General features: G+C 37.0%; 1 protein-coding gene across 13 annotated transcripts in view; it reads right to left on the bottom strand.

The window, feature by feature from the left end:
* Positions 1 to 21,943, bottom strand: part of CCDC171 (coiled-coil domain containing 171) — a 352,484-nt gene that overhangs the window by 55,512 nt on the left and 275,029 nt on the right. For all 13 annotated transcript variants that reach the window (XM_004004388.6, XM_060409497.1, XM_042243466.2 and 10 more), the window contains one exon: positions 4,042 to 4,194. In XM_004004388.6, coding sequence (XP_004004437.1) covers positions 4,042 to 4,194 — 153 coding nt within the window. The remainder of the gene's footprint in view (positions 1 to 4,041; positions 4,195 to 21,943) is intronic.

Genomic DNA, 21,943 nt, shown 5'->3' with positions numbered 1-21,943 from the left:
GAGGCCACCATCACCCTAATACCAAAACCTGACAAAGATACTATAAAAAAAGAAAACTACAGGCCAATATCACGGATGAACATAGATGCAAAAATCCTCAACAAAATTCTAGCAATCAGAATCCAACCACACATTAAAAAGATCATACACCATGACCAAGCGGGCTTTATCCCAGGGATGCAAGGATTCTTCAATATCCACAAATCAATCAATGTAATTCACCACATTAACAAATGGAAAATTAAAAGCCATATGATTATCTCAATAGATGCAGAGAAGGCCTTTGACAAAATTCAACATCCATGTATGATAAAAACTCTCCAGAAAGCAGGAATAGAAGGAACATACCTCAACATAATAAAAGCTATATATGACAAACCCACAGCAAACATTATCCTCAATGGTGAAAAACTGAAAGCATTTCCCCTAAAGTCAGGAACAAGACAAGGGTGCCCACTTTCACCGCTACTATTCAATATTCAACATAGTTCTGGAAATTTTGGCCACAGCAATCAGAGCAGAAAAGAAATAAAAGGAATCCAAATTGGAAAAGAAGAAGTAAACCTCTCACTGTTTGCAGATGACATGATCCTCTACATAGAAAACCCTAAAGACTCCACCAGAAAATTACTAGAGCTAATCAATGAATATAGTAAAGTTGCAGGATATAAAATCAACACACAGAAATCCCTTGCATTCCTATACACTAATAATGAGAAAGTAGAAAAAGAAATTAAGGAAACAATTCCATTCACCATTGCAACGAAAAGAATAAAACACTTAGGAATATATCTACCTAAAGAAACTAAAGACCTATATATAGAAAACTATAAAACACTGATGAAAGAAATCAAAGAGGACACTAATAGATGGAGAAATATACCATGTTCATGGATCGGAAGAATCAATACAGTGAAAATGAGTATACTACCCAAAGCAATCTACAAATTCAATGCAATCCCTATAAAGCTACCAGTGATATTTTTCACAGAACTAGAACAAATAATTTCAAGATTTGTATGGAAATACAAAAAACCTCGAATAGCCAAAGCAATCTTGAGAAAGAAGAATGGAACTGGAGGAGTCAACCTTCTTGACTTCAGGCTCTACTACAAAGCCACAGTCATCAAGACAGTATGGTACTGGCACAAAGACAGAAATATAGATCAATGGAACAAAATAGAAAGCCCGGAGATAAATTCACACACATATGGACACCTTATCTTTGACAAAGGAGGCAAGAATATACCATGGAGTAAAGACAATCTCTTTAACAAGTGGTGCTGGGAAAACTGGTCAACCACTTGGAAAAGAATGAAACTAGTTCACTTTCTAACACCACACACAAAAATAAACTCAAAATGGATTAAAGATCTAAACGTAAGACCAGAAACTATAAAACTCCTAGAGGAGAATATAGGCAAAACACTCTCCGACATAAATCACAGCAGGATCCTCTATGATCCACCCCCTAGAATTCTGGAAATAAAAACAAAAATAAACAAATGGGATCTAATTAAAATTAAAAGCTTCTGTACAACAAAGGAAAATATAAGCAAGGTGAAAAGACAGCCTTCTGAATGGGAGAAAATAATAGCAAATGAAGCAACTGACAAACAACTAATCTCAAAAATATACAAGCAACTTATGCAGCTCAAGTCCAGAAAAATAAATGACCCAATCAAAAAATGGGCCAAAGAACTAAATCGACATTTCTCCAAAGAAGACATATGGATGGCTAACAAACACATGAAAAGATGCTCAACATCACTCATTATTAGAGAAATGCAAATCAAAACCACAATGAGGTACCACTTCACATCAGTCAGAATGTCTGCAGTCCAAAAGTCTGCAAGCAATAAATGCTGGAGAGGGTGTGGAGAAAAGGGAACCCTCCTACACTGTTGGTGGGAATGCAAACTAGTACAGCCACTATGGAGAACAGTGTGGAGATTCCTTAAAAAATTGCAAATACAACTGCCTTATGACCCAGCAATCCCACCGCTGGGCATACACACCGAGGAAACCAGAATTGAAAGAGACACATGTACCCCAATGTTCATCGCAGCACTGTTTATAATAGCCAGGACATGAAACAACCTAGATGTCCATCAGCAGATGAATGGATAAGCAAGCTGTGGTACATATACACAATGGAGTATTACTCAGCCATTAAAAAGAATACATTTGAATCAGTTCTGATGAGGTGGATGAAACTGGAGCCGATTATACAGAGTGAAAGAAAAACACCAATACAGTATACTAACACATATATATGGAATTTAGCAAGATGGTAATGATGACCCTGTATGCAAGACAGCAAAAGAGACACAGATGTGTAGAGCAGACTTTTGGACTTAGAGGGAGAGGGAGAGGGAGAGGGTGGGATGATTTGGGAGAATGGCAATGAAACATGTATACTATCATGTAAGAAATGAATCGCCAGTCTATGTCCGATACAGGATACAGCATGCTTGGGGCTAGTGCATGGGGATGACCCAGAGAGATGTTATGGGGAGGGAGGTGGGTGGGGTGTTCATGTTTGGGAATGCATGTACACCCATGGTGCATTCATGTCAATGTATGGCAAAACCAATACAGTATTGTAAAGTGAAATAAAGTAAAAAGAAAAAGAAATACTAGAATGAATTCCAAATACTCATACAAATCTTTATGAAGTGTTTCCTCTTCATTTTAACTTCTCTTATTTGAGGTCCAATTTACTACTCAGTCATTAAGAAATTAACAAAGTATTTTTAAAAATTGAACTCAACTGAATTCACATCTCAGATCTCAAATAACTAGTTTGCTGATTTACTGGATTAAGTGTTAGAAATTCTTCATTCAGTAATCAATTGCTGAGTACCTACTATGGGCCAGACTGTTCTCGGCACTAGAGTGCCTTTACAGCTGTCAAGAAGATACCCCAAATTGCTTGACTTTATGGAATTTATATTCTACGAGGGTAAGCGGCAAAATAGACAACAATAAATAAATAAAACACAAAATGTGTAAGTTGCTAAGCGCTATAGTGAAAAAAATAAAGCAAGGAAGGTAGAAGATAGACAAGCAAGAAGAGGAGAGAATGAGAGAGTCTGTGAGGTGGGGGAGGGTTCGTGGTTGCAGTTTCAAATACCATGGTCATAAAGCTTTACTGGGATGCTGACACTTAAGCTACTACTCAGAGGGGCTGAATAACTAAACTGCAGCTATGCATCTATTTACTCTATGTTACCTCTTTTTCTGTTGAATATATCATTTGAAACTTGTCAACAGATGAATGGCAAAATGATACTGTTTTTTGTTACAAGTCACCTTGATCTATTCTAATCAAACCAAAAAAGGAAAAATGACATTCCAATTATTGATAGCCCTCTGAATACCACTGTTGACATATCTGGCTCTTGAGGAAAAAGTTGAAATTATATTTTATTCCTTTATGTCAGAAATACATTCATTTTTTTATACCCCCCAAACATGTATTTCAAGTGGAAAAGAATTTTGTTTGGTCTTAAATGAGCCCAAATTTCATCATGGGCTAAAATTTTAAGACATAAAATGACTGCTGAAACTGAATTTTAATCATATAGATGAATCACAACATGCATCTTTAGCTAGGCATGTATTATGGATAAGTCTAGTTTTCTACAGAGAATAATCACATGTTCTAATTACCATTTTGGTTATACGCATAATTAATAATATTCTGTCTTTAATGGGACACACTGAATCTTCAGACAGTTGAAAGCTTTAACTATGCATACTGCCAAACCCAACTGTCAGCTGCACTACCAAACACAAAGGAATCTTGATGCAGTGTTTTAGCATTGATAACAATACGCATATCTTTATACGTGATACAATGCAAAAATTAATTGCTTCCCTTCCTTCAAAATTTTCTCCACACTTAGTAATTTTATGCTGCTTGACTGATCACTTATTCTAAACTAGATACATTGGTGAGCAATCTGATGAACAACAAAAACATGAGTGTAAATGTGACCCAAAATTCAAAGACAAAAAATATAGTGTAGGACTTACAGATTGTAAACTTTCATTTTCACGTAAACAAGCCGTGTGAAGTTCTGATTTCAAGGTTGCAATGTGACTTCGATGAGATGTCATTTCCTTTTCTAATGTAGCAATTCTAGCGCTTGCAAGCTGGTAGACATCCACGAAACTTTTAATCATAGCCTTCAGAAATAAAAATAGTGTCACATACAATTCAAATAAAGCTGTCCCCAAAGGAGAATTTCCATAATTTTAAAGCAAAATCATTAAAATTTTAAAATAAACAACTTTTCATCTTCCTTTAAAATAATAAAGCTAAACCTCACATTTTGTATTGAGAACAGTGACTATTTTAAGAAAGTTTGGGAGAAAATAATTGAGATTTCTTTTCCAGAGTATTTATTTAAATAAGGTATACTTTGATCTATTGTGCTTAAAATTTAGAATGCAGTTTTTAAAGGTGGCACACTTATTTTCTTTGTAAAGTTAAATTCAAGTTGTAATTTGACCTAAATTTCAATCTTAAGACACACAGTAAATGGATATATAAGCAAGATATAAGCAAGAAATAAGCTTAGTGTAATTTTCAATCTACCTAAAAAGCAAGTGCTTTGAAACAAAAGGAGCTGAACTAATCCTGTGATTAAGAGTAAATATTATAATCCCTATATTGTAAGAAAAGCATAATTATGCCCTTGCATTATACTAGATACAATAAAATAAATAACATAAGCAAATGCTGGTAATTCTTTCTCTTCCCTAAGTAGTGTAATATTTGGGGGAATTGTTGGTTCTCTGTATCACAGTGTAATCATATTTTGTAAACTTTAGCTTCTAAAGGAACCTATAATGAATTTTAAGTCCAAGAACACTAGTATATCTTGTTTTAAGTCTTTCAAAATACTTCAAGTACAATAAAGTAAAATCAAACATTTCAAAGACATGTTCAATACAATGTTATATTATTTATAAGAAAACCATGTTCCAACCACAGCAACAACTCAGAACAATGGTAGACAGTCTGAGAATTTCCAAATTATATTCAATGTGAAGAGTGATTTGAGAGAGCTTTACAAAACTAGATATTTGGGCATATGCATATGAAATAATCTGGTGAACAAAAAGTAAGAAACAACACATGCAATGTTTGAGAAACAGAAGTAGGTGTTACTCGTATAATTGTTAAAATTCATACCTTTCTGCCTAACGAATGCCTATTTGCCCTCAAAAACCCAGTTCAGAAACCACCTCTTTAAAGAAGCCTCTTCTGAGCCCAAAGGCAATGTTAATTTCTATTCTAGTTCTTGTGGGTTCCTCATGCTTGCATGCAATTTTTCATTTATTGCTTTGGCAGAAATGCATTCATTGACATGTTTATATTCACTACATCAAGGAGCTACCTAGACCAGATGGTGTGCCAAATCTAATCATCTTTGTATCTTCAGGGATGGCCTGAATGACTGACTGGAAGGAAGGAGGAAGAGAGGAAGAAAGAAAAGAAAGAAAGGAAAAAAGAAAAAGTCTGTAAAAGGGGAAAAGCCACAAGTTGAATAGGCATGTTCAAATTGGGGGGAAAAAAATGCCTTGGGAAAATATAACCTTAACACTCTAATGAATAAATTACTCTGTGTGTGTGTGCTAAGTTGCTTTAGTCATGTCCGAATAAACTGCTAACCATACTTTATTCAAAGTCAGAAAAAGAAGCAAAAGCATAGTGGTAGGCATAAAAAGACAGAGTACATAAAAGTGAATTCTATTACCCAGTACTAAATAAGCATGGTACAACTTCATATCTGGGAACATCTCACATGTCCTCTCACATCTCACATTCCTTACCTTGAGTCATTTCAAGGTAAAATTACGGCTAATGCTAACACAAAATATTTCCCTAGATTTTAAAAGTAGATAAAAATCAGAAATTATAAAATCATATGTTTTTCCCTACACTAAGTCTCTCTCCACTTTTGTAAATTCATTCATCTTCTCCATTGAGATGGTGGGCCAGGAAAAAGTTATATTAATATTTTTTTTTTCTAGTCCTCACGCTGCCTCTTACTTAGCTTTACCTTGTTGGGGCACGTGATCTCTCTGAGTCTCCACCTTCTCCCTCCATAAAAAAGGGAAGAAGAGTCCTTTTCTTGTTTATTTCTAAAACTGTTGTAAGGATCAGATAGGTAAAAATCTAACACAAAGCCATTCTCTTAACCATTCAACTAATATAAAGCCATTCTCTTAACCATTCAACTACATTGCCTCTCAAGTAAAAAAAAAAAAAAAAGCCCTCTAAAAAACAGTAAACTAGTCAATTTCATTGTATTATTACCACTGTTCTAATTTTAAATTCTCCACTAAGATCTTAATGAGACAATCTGTGATAGGGGGCTCATATGCATATGCTCTTGTTATATAAGAACCTAAAAGGCATGAAAACTTGCATAAATGCTCTTTAATAAAAAGAAGAAAGTACCCTTCTATTAATAATAGGTTCCTGGATTATTATTTCAATGTAAGTCATAATAGAACCAGCCTCTAACATTTAAGGATAAAGAGGTTCAACATTTGAAAAGTTATCCTATTTCTTAAATTTGGAGAAATACATCTCATGGATTCTCATATATATGATATTCTAAAAGGAATATACAATATAAATGATATTCTCTCAAATCTTTTTTTAAAAATAAAATACTTTTTTGAGAAGTTATGTCTGAATTATTATATGATAGATGGAACAAAAGTCATAATTATTTTGGCTCCTTCCTTGATCTACTTTTAATAACTAAATTAAAAAATAAGGGGCAGTATTAAGAGAAACCACATATTACTTCTTTATAACATTAAAAAGAATAAAATAATAATCTTACTTTTTGCTTAAGATTTAGAATCTTCAGCATTTAAAATCATTAAAGCAGTATTTCATTTGAGAGACAAAAGAATATAACACTGTGTAGGGCATTTTTTCAGGGCAGCAAAGGTACAGTGATCAATATAGAAAGTATGTTTCATGGAACTAGTGCATGTAAAATATACTACATGCTTCTAAAATGAAAACCTCCTTCAGAATTGAGAGGCGGGGAGGAGTGTCAATGAAATGGCAGAGCTATTCAAAGACGCCACAGCTCTTTTGAAGAATAAAGAATGTTAACTTCCAGTATTAAAAAGTGATTCAAACTATGTTATAAAGGAGGCCAGTGGAAAAAATCCAACTTTTTAGTATAAAAGAAAGGTGCCAACTTGGTAGAAGAAATGGAAATGGCAGTCGGAATCAGGGGAGGGGGAGGGAGGAGGAGGGAGTGAACATCTAATGACCTCTCTATCAATCTCCTAAAGTCTAGCCCTCTACAGCACTCCTCACTCCTGGATTAAAACATCACCCCTTTTCACATTAGGAAACAATGACAGAGCAGCGTGATGCTGTAAACAGCATGCCCAGCATTTGAGAATTTATTCCATGTCGTCTTTAGCCCTTGGGATTTTGACTATACCATGCCAGGAGATATGAGTCTCAGTGGGCTTTATCTAGTTACACGAGAAACAGAACAAAAAGCAGTTTCTGAACAAAAATAGGCTTTTGATTTAGAGATAATCTATTGTGTTTATACTCAGCATAACAAGATAAGAAAGTACAAACATAAATTTTCACATCTATTTTAAGGAAAAGCGTAAGTGTTTTAGAATAAAAATAATTCTGAGATACTATCATTTGTACTAGTATATTATTTATATAATTTGTTATGTACATATTATGTAGTTTTGACTGACTTCAAAATCAGACTTCAGGGAAAGTAGAAGTCTTAGGAAGCTGATGCTAGGAGAAGGAACAATTAGTGAAAAATGTCATAAGGCCGAGATGCCAACAGAATAGTAAATTTTCTATTTATATTTTCGAGTAAGTAACTGGGATACAAAAGCCTGACATTTTACTTTAAATTATGTAATTATGGGTATATTTCATTTCTATATACTACATAAATAAACCATATAAAACAGATAGACTAGATATATCAAATATGTGAAAATAATATATCTCCATAAAATGGGGGAAATGAGTCCTACTTCACAAAGACTGTATGGGGAGGGGGTTAAATGAATTTAATACCTGAACAGAAAGTAAGTATCTGGCACACAACAAACACCGAGGTAAATGTCAGCTATAATAACGACAATGGTATTAGGAAAATTACTATTTTAACTCATAAAAGAAAGACTCTATTTCTGAGGGGTATTATTGGACATAAGTATTTTAAATATCAGATATTCTATGCATATTGAATATATTAAATTTTCAAACATAAAGAATACTAAAAGCTAATGAATGTTTACTTCCTAACAAGAAAATGTCTCATTATGAGAGTAAAAGCTACTATTTAAAGAATAATACCTATGGCTGATTCATGTTGAGGTTTGACAGAAAACAACAAAATTCTGTAAAGCAATTATCCTTCAATTAAAAAATAAATAAATTTTTATAAAAAGAATAAAGTAATGCCATTTGCCAAAATACAAATGGACCTAGCAATCCTCATACTGAGTGAAGACAAACAGAGAAAGACAAATATTGTATGATATTGCTTATATGGGGAATCTAAAAAATAGGGTACAAATAACTTATCTACAAAATAGAAATAAAGTTGCAGATGTAGAAAACAAATTTATGTTTAGCAGGGGTAAAAGGGGAGGGATAAATTGGGAGATTGGGATTGACTATACACGCTACTATATATAAAATAGATAACTAATAAGGACCTACTTATAGCAGAGAGAACTCTATTCAATACTCTGTAATGCCCTATCTGGAAAAAGAATCTACAAATGAGTGGACACATGTATGTGTATAATTGATTCACTTTGCTGTACAGCAGAAACTAACACAACATTTAAAATCAACTATACTCCAATAAACTTTTTAAGTAATAAAATTTCTGCATGTGTTCATATGCATGTGTGCTAAGTTGCTTCAGTGTGTCCAACTCTGCAACCCCAGGGACTGTAGCCTGCCAGGCTCCTCTGTCCATGGGATTCTCCAGGCAAGAATACTGGAGTGGGTTACCATGCCCTCCTCCAAGGGAACTTCCCAACCCAGGGATCAAACCCCTGTCTCTCATGTCTCCTGCATTGGCAGGTGGGTTCTTTACCACTAGCGCCAATAAAAGTTACTATTTAAGATGTTTTTCCTAAAAGAAAGTCTTATAATGATAACATTCTCATTGTTTTTAGTATCAAACTTTATTCCTTGGGACCTGGAATTAAAGGGAAAATATTTTCTTTATTATTACAGAGTTAGGCTGTAGGGTTGCTCATTTAGTTGATTTGCTTTCATTCCAATACTTTACAAGTGTAGAGACGCAGCAGAGCATGAGGGTTAAAGGGTCTGACACTAGTAGTCTGCAAATAGCAACTATGCTCCCCGGTCAAGAGCCAGTCTAAGATCCAGAAACAGACTCTAGTCTGGATGTCTGGTTTCTGGCCCTGGCCCTAAATATGTGGTTCTTCATGACATTCCAGTACAAAGTTGTGTATCAGGATGGGAGACTGCCTTCAACCTCCTTGCTTTACCACATGGAATTACGTAGATATGTGTGCGTGCACGTGCAGGCATCAAAGCTGACAAGACTGCTTTCAGCCAACACAAATCCCAAGGATTCAATAAGGAATAGAAAGTAGAAGGGCTCAGAAACAAAACTTTGAGAAATCCTATCCAAAACATACGCAAGAAAACACTCCTACAAAGATGTAACCAGCTACAAGTGGGCTTGAAGCTATGCATATACAGCCACGAGAAGCAGGAGAGGGACTTAACTTGGCTTTAACAGTATGAAACCTCTTAGGCTCAACAGAATGTTGTAACTAATGATTTTAGTGCGAGAAATATGATTGGGTATGCTTTCAGTTCAGTTCAGTTCAGTTCAGTTCAGTCACTTAGTCGTGTCCGACTCTTTGCAACCCTGTGAATCACAGCATGCCAGGCCTCCCTGACCATCACCAACTCCCGGAGTTCACAGTCAGTGATGCCATCCAGCCATCTCATCCTCTGTCGTCCCCTTCTCCTCCTGCCCCCAATCCCTCCCAGCATCAGAGTCTTTTATTTGCATGCTTTACAACTTTAAAAATCTGGTATAACTTTTAGGCGATACAGGTTATCCCCTAGTCCTCAAGTTTGCCTTATGACATTTCACTTTCACTTCAGCTGATTAGTACCTGTTTTTGCTAACTGAAAGAAACCTGAAGAGGATTTTTGTTTTCACCTTTAGAAAGTCAAAATGCAAAAACATCAGGTGTTCTGCAGGGTGTTTGTTTTGCAGGGAGCCCGTTTGGAGGCAGCATTCACCCAGAATTGTAAGCGACCCTCTAAGCTCCTTCTAGGAACTACTCTCAGCATCTCAGCCCACATAGCTTTGTGCTGTATCTGTGAGCATCTGTGCTTTGTCTCCATTAATTTTGTTGATTCATTAGCAAGATGGGGCCTATTATAACTGCTCCTTCACTTAATGCCATTTCAGCTTATGACAGGTTTCTTAGGAATACTGTGCTTTCAGATAGAGGGGAAACCTATTTGGAAGTCTAATACAGAGTCCTCACCCTCACCACTCCCGTAACGCATGGTAAAGAGGAAAGATGCCCCTGGCGGAAGTACACCACTGGTTGTGTTTATTAAATCATGACATGCATGCTTCAGTCCTATCTATCAAGTAAACAATGTTTTGATTGGAATTTTGGCTAGAAAATGCCAACTTTCCTGAATCAATTGTTCTTTATACTACTATATGTCCTGTTTTTATATCTTCATAAATGTATTTTATATTTAAATATACTTTATATTTTTAACAAAAATTTGAACAGATTTTTTATGTGTATACATAAATGAATTTTTATAGATTTAGATCATTTTTAGAAAAATTCCAAAATTCTGGAAACACTTCCAAACAGCTATTTTCATAATGCTACATAAAAATCCTTCAATAAAGCAGTCAGGTTTCTTTTTTTTTTAATCTGTTGTGACAGAATGTATTTTGTCTTAAGTTCCTTCAAAAATTTTTTCTAGATATAATGTTTTTGATAGCCACTTGCCATCAAAGAAAAGGTCTACAGATTGAGATCTCTTCTCTTTATTTTATAGAAAAGTGCCATAATTCACTCAAGTTCAAGAGGACTTTGAACTACTTTGTCACAAGAAAACTAGCAAACTTTACATAGAAGATTTTAAAGACTACCTCTTAACTCATTGTAAACTACTGTAAGACTACACTACGTAAAATAATTTAGTGCATAAACTACTTAACCATCCAGAGTACACAATGGTTCATGGTGAAATGCAAAGAAAGTAAATAAACAAGTGAGGACACTATTCTCAGCCCTGATGCACTGCAAAATCCTTCCACCTTTTCCCAACATAACTGACAGGAAATATTAATGCTTAAAAAATGGACCAAGTGATGACACCAGTGCCAATCTATATCAAAGAGTGAAAATTTTATCTCCTACTTTATAAAAAAAATTAGGAAGAGTCCATTATCTGGTATACCAACTGAGACGTATTCAGTCTCCAAAGTGAGTTAAAATGGAAAAAAAAAAAAACTGAAGCCTTCCATATACAGATTTCACATTATATTTAGTTCTTTGAGTAACTTTATTTTTTAGAGTTTTAGGTTCACAGAAAAAGTGAGTGGGAAGTATAGAAATTTCTCATATAATCCCTGCCCCGACAAACCCAAAACATCCTTTAACAGAGTGGTACATATGCTATAATCAATGAACCTATACTGACACATCATCACCCAAAACCCATAGCTTACATTAATGTTGACTCTTGGTGTTACACATTCTGAGTCTGGACAAATGTATAATGACATGTACCCACCACTGCAGGTGGAACAGAGCACCAGTTTCACTGACCTAAACTCCTCTGCACCTATTCATTCCTCCCTCCTCCCCAACCCCTGGCAGCTGCTGATCTTTCTAATGTCTACATAGTTTTTATATTAACTTTTTAATCTTTCTTTCAAAAATCTTTTAAAATCATATCTTTAAAATTTTCTGTTTTTCTTTGTTGTATGTTATAGAGCTTATTTAATAGTGTCACAAGTATAAAAATATAAACACATACATATACTGGGGATTCCTTGTTGTTTTAGTTGTGTCCAACTCCTTTGCGACCCCATAGACGGTAGCCTGCCAGGCTCCTCTGTCCGTGGGATTTCCCAGGCAAGAATACTGGAGTGGGTTGCTATTTCCTTCTCCAGGGGATTTTCCCAACTCAGGGATCAAACTCACATCTCCTGTACTGGCAAGCATATTCTTTATCGGTGAGCTACCAGGGAAGCTCTCCATTGGGAATACCGGCTCAAAAATACAAGTAAGCAATCAACAAGTAAGAAGAGCACCCCTCTGCATCACGGGGTGACTGACTGAGCTAGATGGCTCTTCCCCTACTACTGTGAAAGAGAGCACCCCACAAACTGAATCAGTGAGTAGCCTAGAGTCAGAAAGCCACAACATTAGGCCCCAGGAAGGCTCCACATCCAGGAGACAATTGACCAACCCAATGTGCCTGGCAGCAGACACATCTCATTTCTTTCCCTAACACTGAGCTGCAAGCTCCAGTAATCAGATTCCTCATCTACATAAGCATAAAAGCAGCATCACACTCCAGGATTACCAAAAACTTAATGACTTAAAATAACACAGATTTAGCATCTCATAGTTTCTACAGGTCTAGCAGGGTTAGCTGGGTCCTCCTCTAAGGGTCTTGCAAGGCTGAAATAAAAGTGTTAACTGGAGCTTTGATTTTTTTTCTCATCTGTGACTCAGGGCCTTCTTCCAAGCTCATTCAAGTTGTTGGTAGAATTTAGTTTCTTCAAGTTGTAGAATGGAGGTCCCCATTTTCTTGTTGGCTGTCAACTTGGGTGACTCTCAGCTCCTAAGGACCTCCCTCAGATCCTTGCCAAAAGGACCCCTCCTTTCTCAGCTTGGCTGTTTGCTTTCTTCCAGGCCAGCAGCAGAACACGTCTCTGACACTTCACCTTCTTTTAAAGGGCTCATCTGATTAAGTCAGGCCCATCCAGTGTGATCTCCTATTTACTGGTCTCATCCTCAAGAAGAGGGAGTTAATTACACAATTTATGTATGCTGGGTGGGAGATTTGGGGGATCATCTTACAACTCTGATTAGACCTTACACAAAAATAAATTCAAAGTTGATCACAGATTTAAATGTAAAACATAAAGCTGTAAGAATTTTAGGAGAAAATGTAGGTGAAAATCTTCAGCATCTAGGACTTGGCGAAGAGTTCTTGGACCTGATAACAAAAGCATGATTCATAAACAAACAAAAAAATGAATGAGTTGAATTAAATTAAAATCTAAAACTTCTGCTCTGTGAAAGATCTTGTTTCAAAGATTAAAAGACAGGCTACAAACAAGAAAACTATTTGCAAACCATCTATCTGATAGAGAATTAGCTTTCAGAAAATATTTTTTTAAAACTCTCAAAACTCAATAGTAAAAAGACAAACACTAACGCATATATATGGAATTTAGAAAGATGGTAACGATAACCCTGTATGTGAGATAGCAAAAGAGACACAGACGTATAGAACAGTCTTTTGGACTCTGTGGGAGAGGGCGAGGGCGGGATGACTTGGGAGAATGGCACTGAAACTTGTATAATATCATATGAAAGGAATAGCCAGTCCAGGTTCAATGCATAATACTGGATGCTTGGGGCTGGTGCACTGGGACGACCCAGAGGGATGGTACAGGGAGGGAAGAGGGAGGGGGGTTCAGGATGGGGAACACGTGTATACCTGTGGCGGATTCATGTTGATGTACGGCAAAACCAATACACTATTATAAAGTAATTAACCTCCAACTGAAATAAATAAATTTATATTTAAAAAAAAGAATATGAGTAAAATATACTAATATACATTTTACCAAGTAATTCTCTTTTACAAATGCAAATAAGCATATTATTTGCAATACTGGCCACTAGAGAATTATAAAAACCACAGTGAGAAATCACTACATACCTAATGGAAGGGCTCAAAGAAAAAATTGTGACAACATCAAAAGACGACAAGGAAACAGAAAACTGGATCTCATGCAGCTTGGTGAGAATAAAGAATGGCATAGACACTCTGGAAAACAGTTTAGCAGCTTCTTTAAAATAAAAAAAAAAAAACCTAAGCATACATTTATATATGGCCTAGCAATCACATTTCTGAACATTTATCCTAGAGAAATGAAAATTTATGTTCAACCAAAAACAGGTACATGAGGGACTTCCCTGCTGGCCCAGTGGTTAAGAATTTGCCTCACAATGCAGGGGACGTGGGTTTGATCCCTGGTCAGAAGCTTAAGATCCAACAAGCCATGGAGTAATTAAGCCCATGTGCCAGACTACTGAGTCCACGTGCCACAACCAGACAGTTCATGCACCACAACCAACGATCTCACACGACCCAGCGAGGATCCCACGTGCCACAACCAGACAGTCCATGTACCACAACCAACGATCTCACACGACCCAGTGAGGATCCCACGTGCCAAAGCGAGACAGCCCATGCACCACAACCAAACATCTCACACGACCCAGCGAGGATCCCACATGTCACAACCAGACAGTCCATGCACCACAACCAACGATCTCACACGACCCAGCGAGGATCCCACGTGCCACAACCAGACAGCCCATGCACCACAACCAACGATCTCACACGACCCAGTGAGGATCCCACGTGCCACAACCAGACAGCCCATGCACCAGAACCAAAGATCTCACATGACCCAGTGAGGATCCCACATGCCACAACTAAGACCTGATGCACCTGAATTTAAAAATGTACACGACTGTTCACCGCTTCATACTTAACAGCCAAAAATCAGAAACAGACGCCCGTGTCCACCACCAGCAAGCAGGGGCTGAACAGGGAAGCGCAAGCTACACTGCTTAGGGTAAGGACCAGGCCTGAACGCCCTGAGGACAATCTGAGGGAGCTAACATGATATAGCCAGAGAGAGAGGCAAAAGAAAGAGAGAGAGAGAGAGAGAGAGAGAGAGAGAACTTTCCCGCAAAAAGCTCTAACCTAAGGCACTCTCAGGCCCGGCCACAGAACAAGGACTGAGTGAATGCCAGAGGACAGCCAGCCAGCTGTGGACCTTTCTCTCAAGTGCACACGGAACCTTCTCCAAGATAGATCACATCCTGGCCCATAAATATAGCCTTAGTAAATCCAAAAAAATTGAAATCATTCCAAGCATCTTTTCTGATCACAATGCAGTAAGATTAGATGTCAATTACAGGAAAAAACTATTAAAAATACAAACATGGAAGCTAAACAACACGCTTCTGAATAACCAACAAATCACAGAATAAATCAAAAAAGAAATCACAATATGCATAGAAAAGAATGAAAATGAAAACACAACAACCCAAAACCTATGGGATTTGTAAATGCAGTGCTAAGGGGAAGGTTCATAGCAATACAAGCTTACCTCAAGAAACAAGAGAAAAATCAAAAAAGTAACCTAACTCTACACCTAAAGCAACTAGGAAAATAAGAAACAAGAACCCCAGGGTTAGTAGAAGGAAAGAAATCTTAAAAATTAGGGCAGAATTAAATGCAAAAAAACAAAAGAGACCATAGCAAAAATCAACGAAGCTAAAAGCTGGTTCTTTGAGAAGATAAATAAAATTGACAAACCATTAGCCAGACTCATCAAGAAACAAAGGGAGAAGAATCGTATCAACAAAATTAGAAATGAAAATGGAGAAATCACAACAGACAACACAGAAATACAAAGGATCATAAGAGACTACTATCAGCAACTATATGCCAATAAAATGCATAACTTGGGAGAAATGGACAAATTCTTAGGAAAGTCTTTCTGAAACTGAACCAGGAAGAAATAGAAAGTCTTAACAGACCCATCACAAGCACGGAAATCGAAACTCCCCTAAAGTCAGGAACAAGACAAGGGTGCCCACTCTCACCACTACTATTCAACATAGTTTTGGAAGTTTTAGCCACAGCAATCAGAGCAGAAAAAGAAATAAAAAGAATTCAGATTGGAAAAGAAGAAGTAAAACTCTCACTGTTTGCAGATGACATGATCTTCTACATAGAAAACCCTAAAGACACCACCAGAACATTACTAGAGCTAATCTATGAATATAGTAAATTTGCAGGATATAAAATTAACACAGTAATCCCTTGCATTCCTATACACTAACAATGAGAAAACAGAAAGAGAAATTAAGGAAACAATTCCATTCACCATTACAACGAAAATAATAAAGTACATAAGAATATATCTACCTAAAGAAACAAAAGACCTATATATAGAAAACTATAAAACACTGGTGAAAGAAATCAAAGAGGACACAAATAGATGGAGAAATATACCATGTTCATGGATCGGAAGAATCAATATAGTGAAAATGCGTATACTACCCAAAGCAATCTATAGGTTCCACACAATCCCTATCAAGCTACCAACAGTATTTTTCACAGAGCTAGAACAAATAATTTCATAATTTGTATGGAAATATAAAAAACCTCAAATAGCCAAAGCAATCTTGAGAAAGAAGAATGGAACTGGAGGAATCAACCTGCCTGACTTCAGGCTATACTACAAAGCTACAGTCATCAAGACAATATGGTAGTGGCACAAAGAAATATAGATCAATGGAACAAAATAGAAAGCCTAGAGATAAATCCAAGCACTTATGGACAGCTTATCTTTGACAAAGGAGGCAAGAATATACAATGGAAATAAGATGATCTCTTTAACAAGTGGTGCTGGGAAAACTGGTCAACCACTAGGAAAAGAATGAAACTAGAACACTTTCTAACACCATACACAAAAATAAACTCAAAATGGATTAAAGATCTAAATGTAAGACCAGAAACTATAAAACTCCTAGAGGAAAACATAGGCAGAACACTCTCTGACATAAACCACAGCAGGATCCTCTATGACCCACCTCCCAGAGTAATGGAAATAAAAGCAAAAAGAAACAAATGGGACCTAATTAAACTTAAAAGCTTCTGCACAACGAAGGAAACTATAAGAAAGGTAACAAAACAGCCTTCAGAATGGGAGAAAATAACAGCAAACAGAGCAACTGACAAAGAATTAATCTCAAAAATATACAAGCAGTTCCTGCAGCTCAATTCCAGGAAAATAAACGACCCAATCAAAAAATGGGCCAAAGAACTAAACAGACATTTCTCCGAAGAAGACATACAGATGGCTAACAAACACATGAAAAGATGTTCAACATCACTCATTATCAGAGAAATGCAAATCAAAACCACAACGAGGTACCATCTCACACCGGTCAGAATGGCTGCTATTCAAAAGTCTACAAACAAGAAATGCTGGAGACAGTGTGGAGAAAAGGGAACCCTCTTATTCTGTTGGTGGGAATGCAAACTAGTAAAGCCACTATGGAGAACAGTGTAGTGATTCCTTAAAAAGCTAGAAATAGGGCATACATACTGAGGAAACCAGAATTGAAAGAGACACGTGTACCCCAATGTTCATCGCAGCACTGTTTACAATAGCCAGGATGTGGAAGCAACCTAGATGTCCATCAGCAGATGAATGGAAAAGAAAACCGTGGTACATATACACAATGGAATATTACTCAGCCATTAAAAAGAATGCATTTGAATCAGTTCTAATGAGGTGGATGACACTGGAGCCTATTATAAGAGACTATTATACAGAGTGAAGTAAGTCAGAAAGAAAAACACCAGTACAGTATACTAACGCATATATGTTGAATTTAGAAAGATGGTAATGATGACCCTATATGTGAGACAACAAAAGAGACACAGATGTAAAGAACAGTCTTTTGGACTCTGTGGGAGAAGGTGAGGGTGGAATGATGTGAGAGAAGAGTACTGAAACATGTATATTATCATATGTGAAACAGATCACCAGCCTAGGTTTGATGCATGAGACAGGGTGCTCAGGGCTGGTGCACTGGGATGACCCTGAGGGATGGGATGGGGAGGGAGGTGGGAGAGGGTTTCAGGATGGGGAACACATGTACATCCATGGCTGATTCATGTCAATGTATGGCAAAAACCACTCCAATACTGTAAAGTAATTAGCCTCCAATTACAATAAATTAATTAATTTTAAAAAAAATAACCCAAGGAGGGAGGTGAATCCACACTCTACAAATGAACTGGAATGTATGGTAAGTCAATAAAGCCTCAGTTCAGTTCAGTCGCTCAGTCGTGTCTGACTCTTTGAGACCACATGAATTGCAGCACGCCAGGCCTTCTCTGTCCATCACCAACTCCCGGAATTCACTCAGACTCACATCCATCGAGCCAGTGATGCCATCCAGCCATCTCATCCTCTGTCGTCCCCTTCTCCTCCTGCCCCCAATCCCTCCCAGCATCAGAGTCTTTTCCAATGAGTCAACTCTTCGCATGAGGTAGCCAAAGTACTGGAGTTTCAGCTTCAGCATCATTCCTTCCAAAGAAATCCCAGGGCTGATCTTCTTGCAGTCCAAGGGACTCTCAAGAGTCTTCTCCAACACCACACCTCAAAAGCATCAATTCTTTGGTGCTCAGCTTTCTTCACAGTCCAACTCTCACATCCATACATGATTCATGGAAAAACCATAGCCTTGACTAGATGGACCTTTGTTGGCAAAGTAATGTCTCTGCTTTTGAATATGCTATCTAGGTTGGTCATAACTTTTCTTCCAAGGAGTAAGCGTCTTTTATGGCTGCAGTCACCATCTGCAGTGATTTTGGAGCCCCCCAAAAATAAAGTCTGACATTGTTTCCACTGTTTCCCATCTATTTCCCATGAAGTGATGGGACCAGATGCCATGATCTTCATTTTCTGAATGTTGAGCTCTAAGCCAACTTGTTCACTCTCCACTTTCACTTTCATCAAGAGGCTTTTGAGTTCCTCTCCACTTTCTGCCATGAGGGTGGTGTCATCTGCATATCTGAGGTTATTGATTTTTCTCCTGGCAATCCTGATTCCAGCTTGTGCTTCTTCCAGCCCAGCGTTTCTCATGATGTATTCTGCATATAAGTTAAATAAGCAGGGTGACAATATACAGCCTTTATGTACTCCTTTTCCTATTTGGAACCAGTCTAACTGTTGCTTCCCAACCTGCATACAGGGTAGGCTGGACCAAATCTTTGCCCGAGACCAAATCTTTGCACACAGGAAGTGTGTTCTCACTTCCTGTAGAGCCCCAATCTCTAAGGCTTACTGGGATCCCAGTTCTAACAATAATTACTATGTGCCAGACACCATATTGGACTTCCCTAATGGCTCAATGGTAAAGAACCTTCCTGCCAATGCAGGAGACGTGGGTTCAGTCCTGAGGTTGGGAAGATCCCCTGGAGAAGGGAATGGCAACTCAATCCAGGAATCTTGCCTGGGAAATCCTGTGGATAGAGGAGCCTGGCGGGCTATAGTCCATTGAGTTGCAAGAGTCAGACACGATTGAGCAACTAAACCACAGACGAGACTCCATATTATGAGGTTTGTATATTTTCGCAATTCTAACTATAACCTTTCAAGACTCACATTATCTCTATTTTATAGAACAAGAAACTAAGGCTCAGTGATGCTAAGTACATTATGCAAGGTCCCTAGCTAATAAAGAAAGGAATTAGGTTTCGAATCCACGTCTGTCCGATTCCAAAGCCCATGCTCACCCTGTGTGTTGCAAGTTTTCCCGTTTGCTTTGGACTGGTTTAGCGGGGTTTTTTTTTGCTTTGTTTTGGCTGTCTATCATACAAAGTTTCTCACTTAAATCAGAAGAATTCAACTAAGCTCTCCAAGTTTCACAAAATTGTGCAGGTAGCCTATCACAACACTCACTTTTGCTAATTTCAGTTTTCTCCTCTATTAACTGAAAAAGGTACAAAAGCAAAGCCCTTGGACTTCCCTGGTGGTCCAGTGGTTAACAACCTAACTGCCAATGCAGGGCACTCAGGTTTATTTCCCTAGTCCAGGATGATTCTACATGCCTCGGGACAACTAAGCCTGTGTGCTACAACTATTGAGCCCACACACCGCAACCAGTGAATTCACGCACGCTAGAGCCCATGCTTCGCAACAAGAGATACCACCTCAATGTGGTACAATGAAGACCCAGTGCAGCCAAAAATGAAGTAAACAACAATTTTTTAAAAAGCAAGCCCCTCTTGAATTTTCTTACAAAACCAAGATTTTCAAAGATATCAAACTCATTCATAATTATTACATTACACTGACTCTGAGCTAATAATTCTTGCTTCTGTAATGGAAATAAATATTTATTTCAGGTGAAATTTTCTTGGGGATTTTACTCATTCTGTAGAATGAATTCAGTAAACATTTACAACAAGTCAATGAATCTCTATACTATCCAAATATGTCACATAAATTCTATACTTTCTCCAAAGCATCTTTTGATTTTATAAAAATGTAATATGAAAGAAGGTTGTCAGGTTATTTTAATGAGAAAAAATTATATTAAGATTATAAACTATAGCAAATGTAGTATTACCCACACAATAAAAGATAATTTTTAAAAAAGACAAATTTTGGAAAACAACTCCTAGTGTATTTAATTGACTTATATACATAAAATGGGAGTGTACTGTGCATTTCTCAGCAGTCTGACTTAAGGATCTGATATTGGTACAGGACTTTACAAGGAAAATACCAAGACAATGACATCATAAATCCTACCTATATAGGATTAGCTCATCTGACTCAATTTCTCATTCTGAATGACATCTAGGCATACTGGATATATGTGCAGAAGGAATGGGATTCCAAAAAGTTATATTTCCATTTTTTTCTACTAAGACTGGGGAAGACTTTTACCTTGCCATATCTGAAATATTAGCTAGCAGAGAAAATGACCTTTCCTTTATGTAGAAATAACAATTTTGGTAAACCTGGTTTTTTTATCCATCTGTCTCAGATGAGATGGCTTTCCATTGTTAGACAGCTCACTTTGACCTTTAATATCCCAGGGGTTGTGTGCATATACTGGAATTACTATGTGTCCCTGAGAGACTGGTCTGGAACACTGATATCCACTTAATACTGTGCACTCCTATTTATTTAGTGCAGAGAATGACTAAAATTATGCACAACCAGATACTTAATGCAATATGCACACAGACATTAAAATGCTTTTCAGTGGTAATAGTGACAATGATAAAGATAGTAAATATGTCAAGTAATTAGTACAAAAAATTTGGGTGCAAATGTATAACCTCCCGAAGTCAAGCACAATTAAAACAAAAAAGCATAAATTGATTTAATGTGATGCTGCATATAGTTCAGGTAGGTTTTTTTTGGTGTTATTAACAAAAAGAGAATCTAAGTTCATTTCCCCTTCTTGCTATCTGAAATGGCCCTGGACTTATCCCATCACTAAAAATTTTTACTTGCACCACTTTGAAGGATGTAAATATAGTAGCTTTTCAGGTACGAGAAGGAGCCTCATGGGAAATTCATGGGAAACTATATTCAGCAGAGTTGCAGTATACTTTTGCATCAGATTATTTTAAATGATGTTTTCTTTGTATCATGCTTAGACTCTCAACTTTTTTCTGGCCTCCACTCAACTATGGCATATATAACTTGAATGTGCCTAAAACAAGGCCAATTCTTTGTCAAATATATTATTTGCAACCAGAATTGAATCAAGGCCAATTTGAGGCTAAATGCAGCATCTAGACTGATGATGATTACTATTCTTATTATGCTAAAGCTTAATGTAAAGAAAGACCAAAGGGATAAGAAATGACATATTGGCTTCTGGTAAGAATATTAAAAAAAAATCATCAAAATCATCAGAGACTGAAAAAAAGAAACAACTGCATATGGACATATAATATGGCTCCTCATAGAAACTACTGAATATGGACATATAATAAATATCCACA

Source organism: Ovis aries, chromosome 2, assembly GCF_016772045.2.
Source record: "Ovis aries strain OAR_USU_Benz2616 breed Rambouillet chromosome 2, ARS-UI_Ramb_v3.0, whole genome shotgun sequence".
NCBI lineage: Eukaryota > Metazoa > Chordata > Mammalia > Artiodactyla > Bovidae > Ovis > Ovis aries.
The sequence above is the reverse complement of the archived record's forward strand: the minus strand, read 5'-3'. Positions and strand labels throughout refer to the sequence as shown.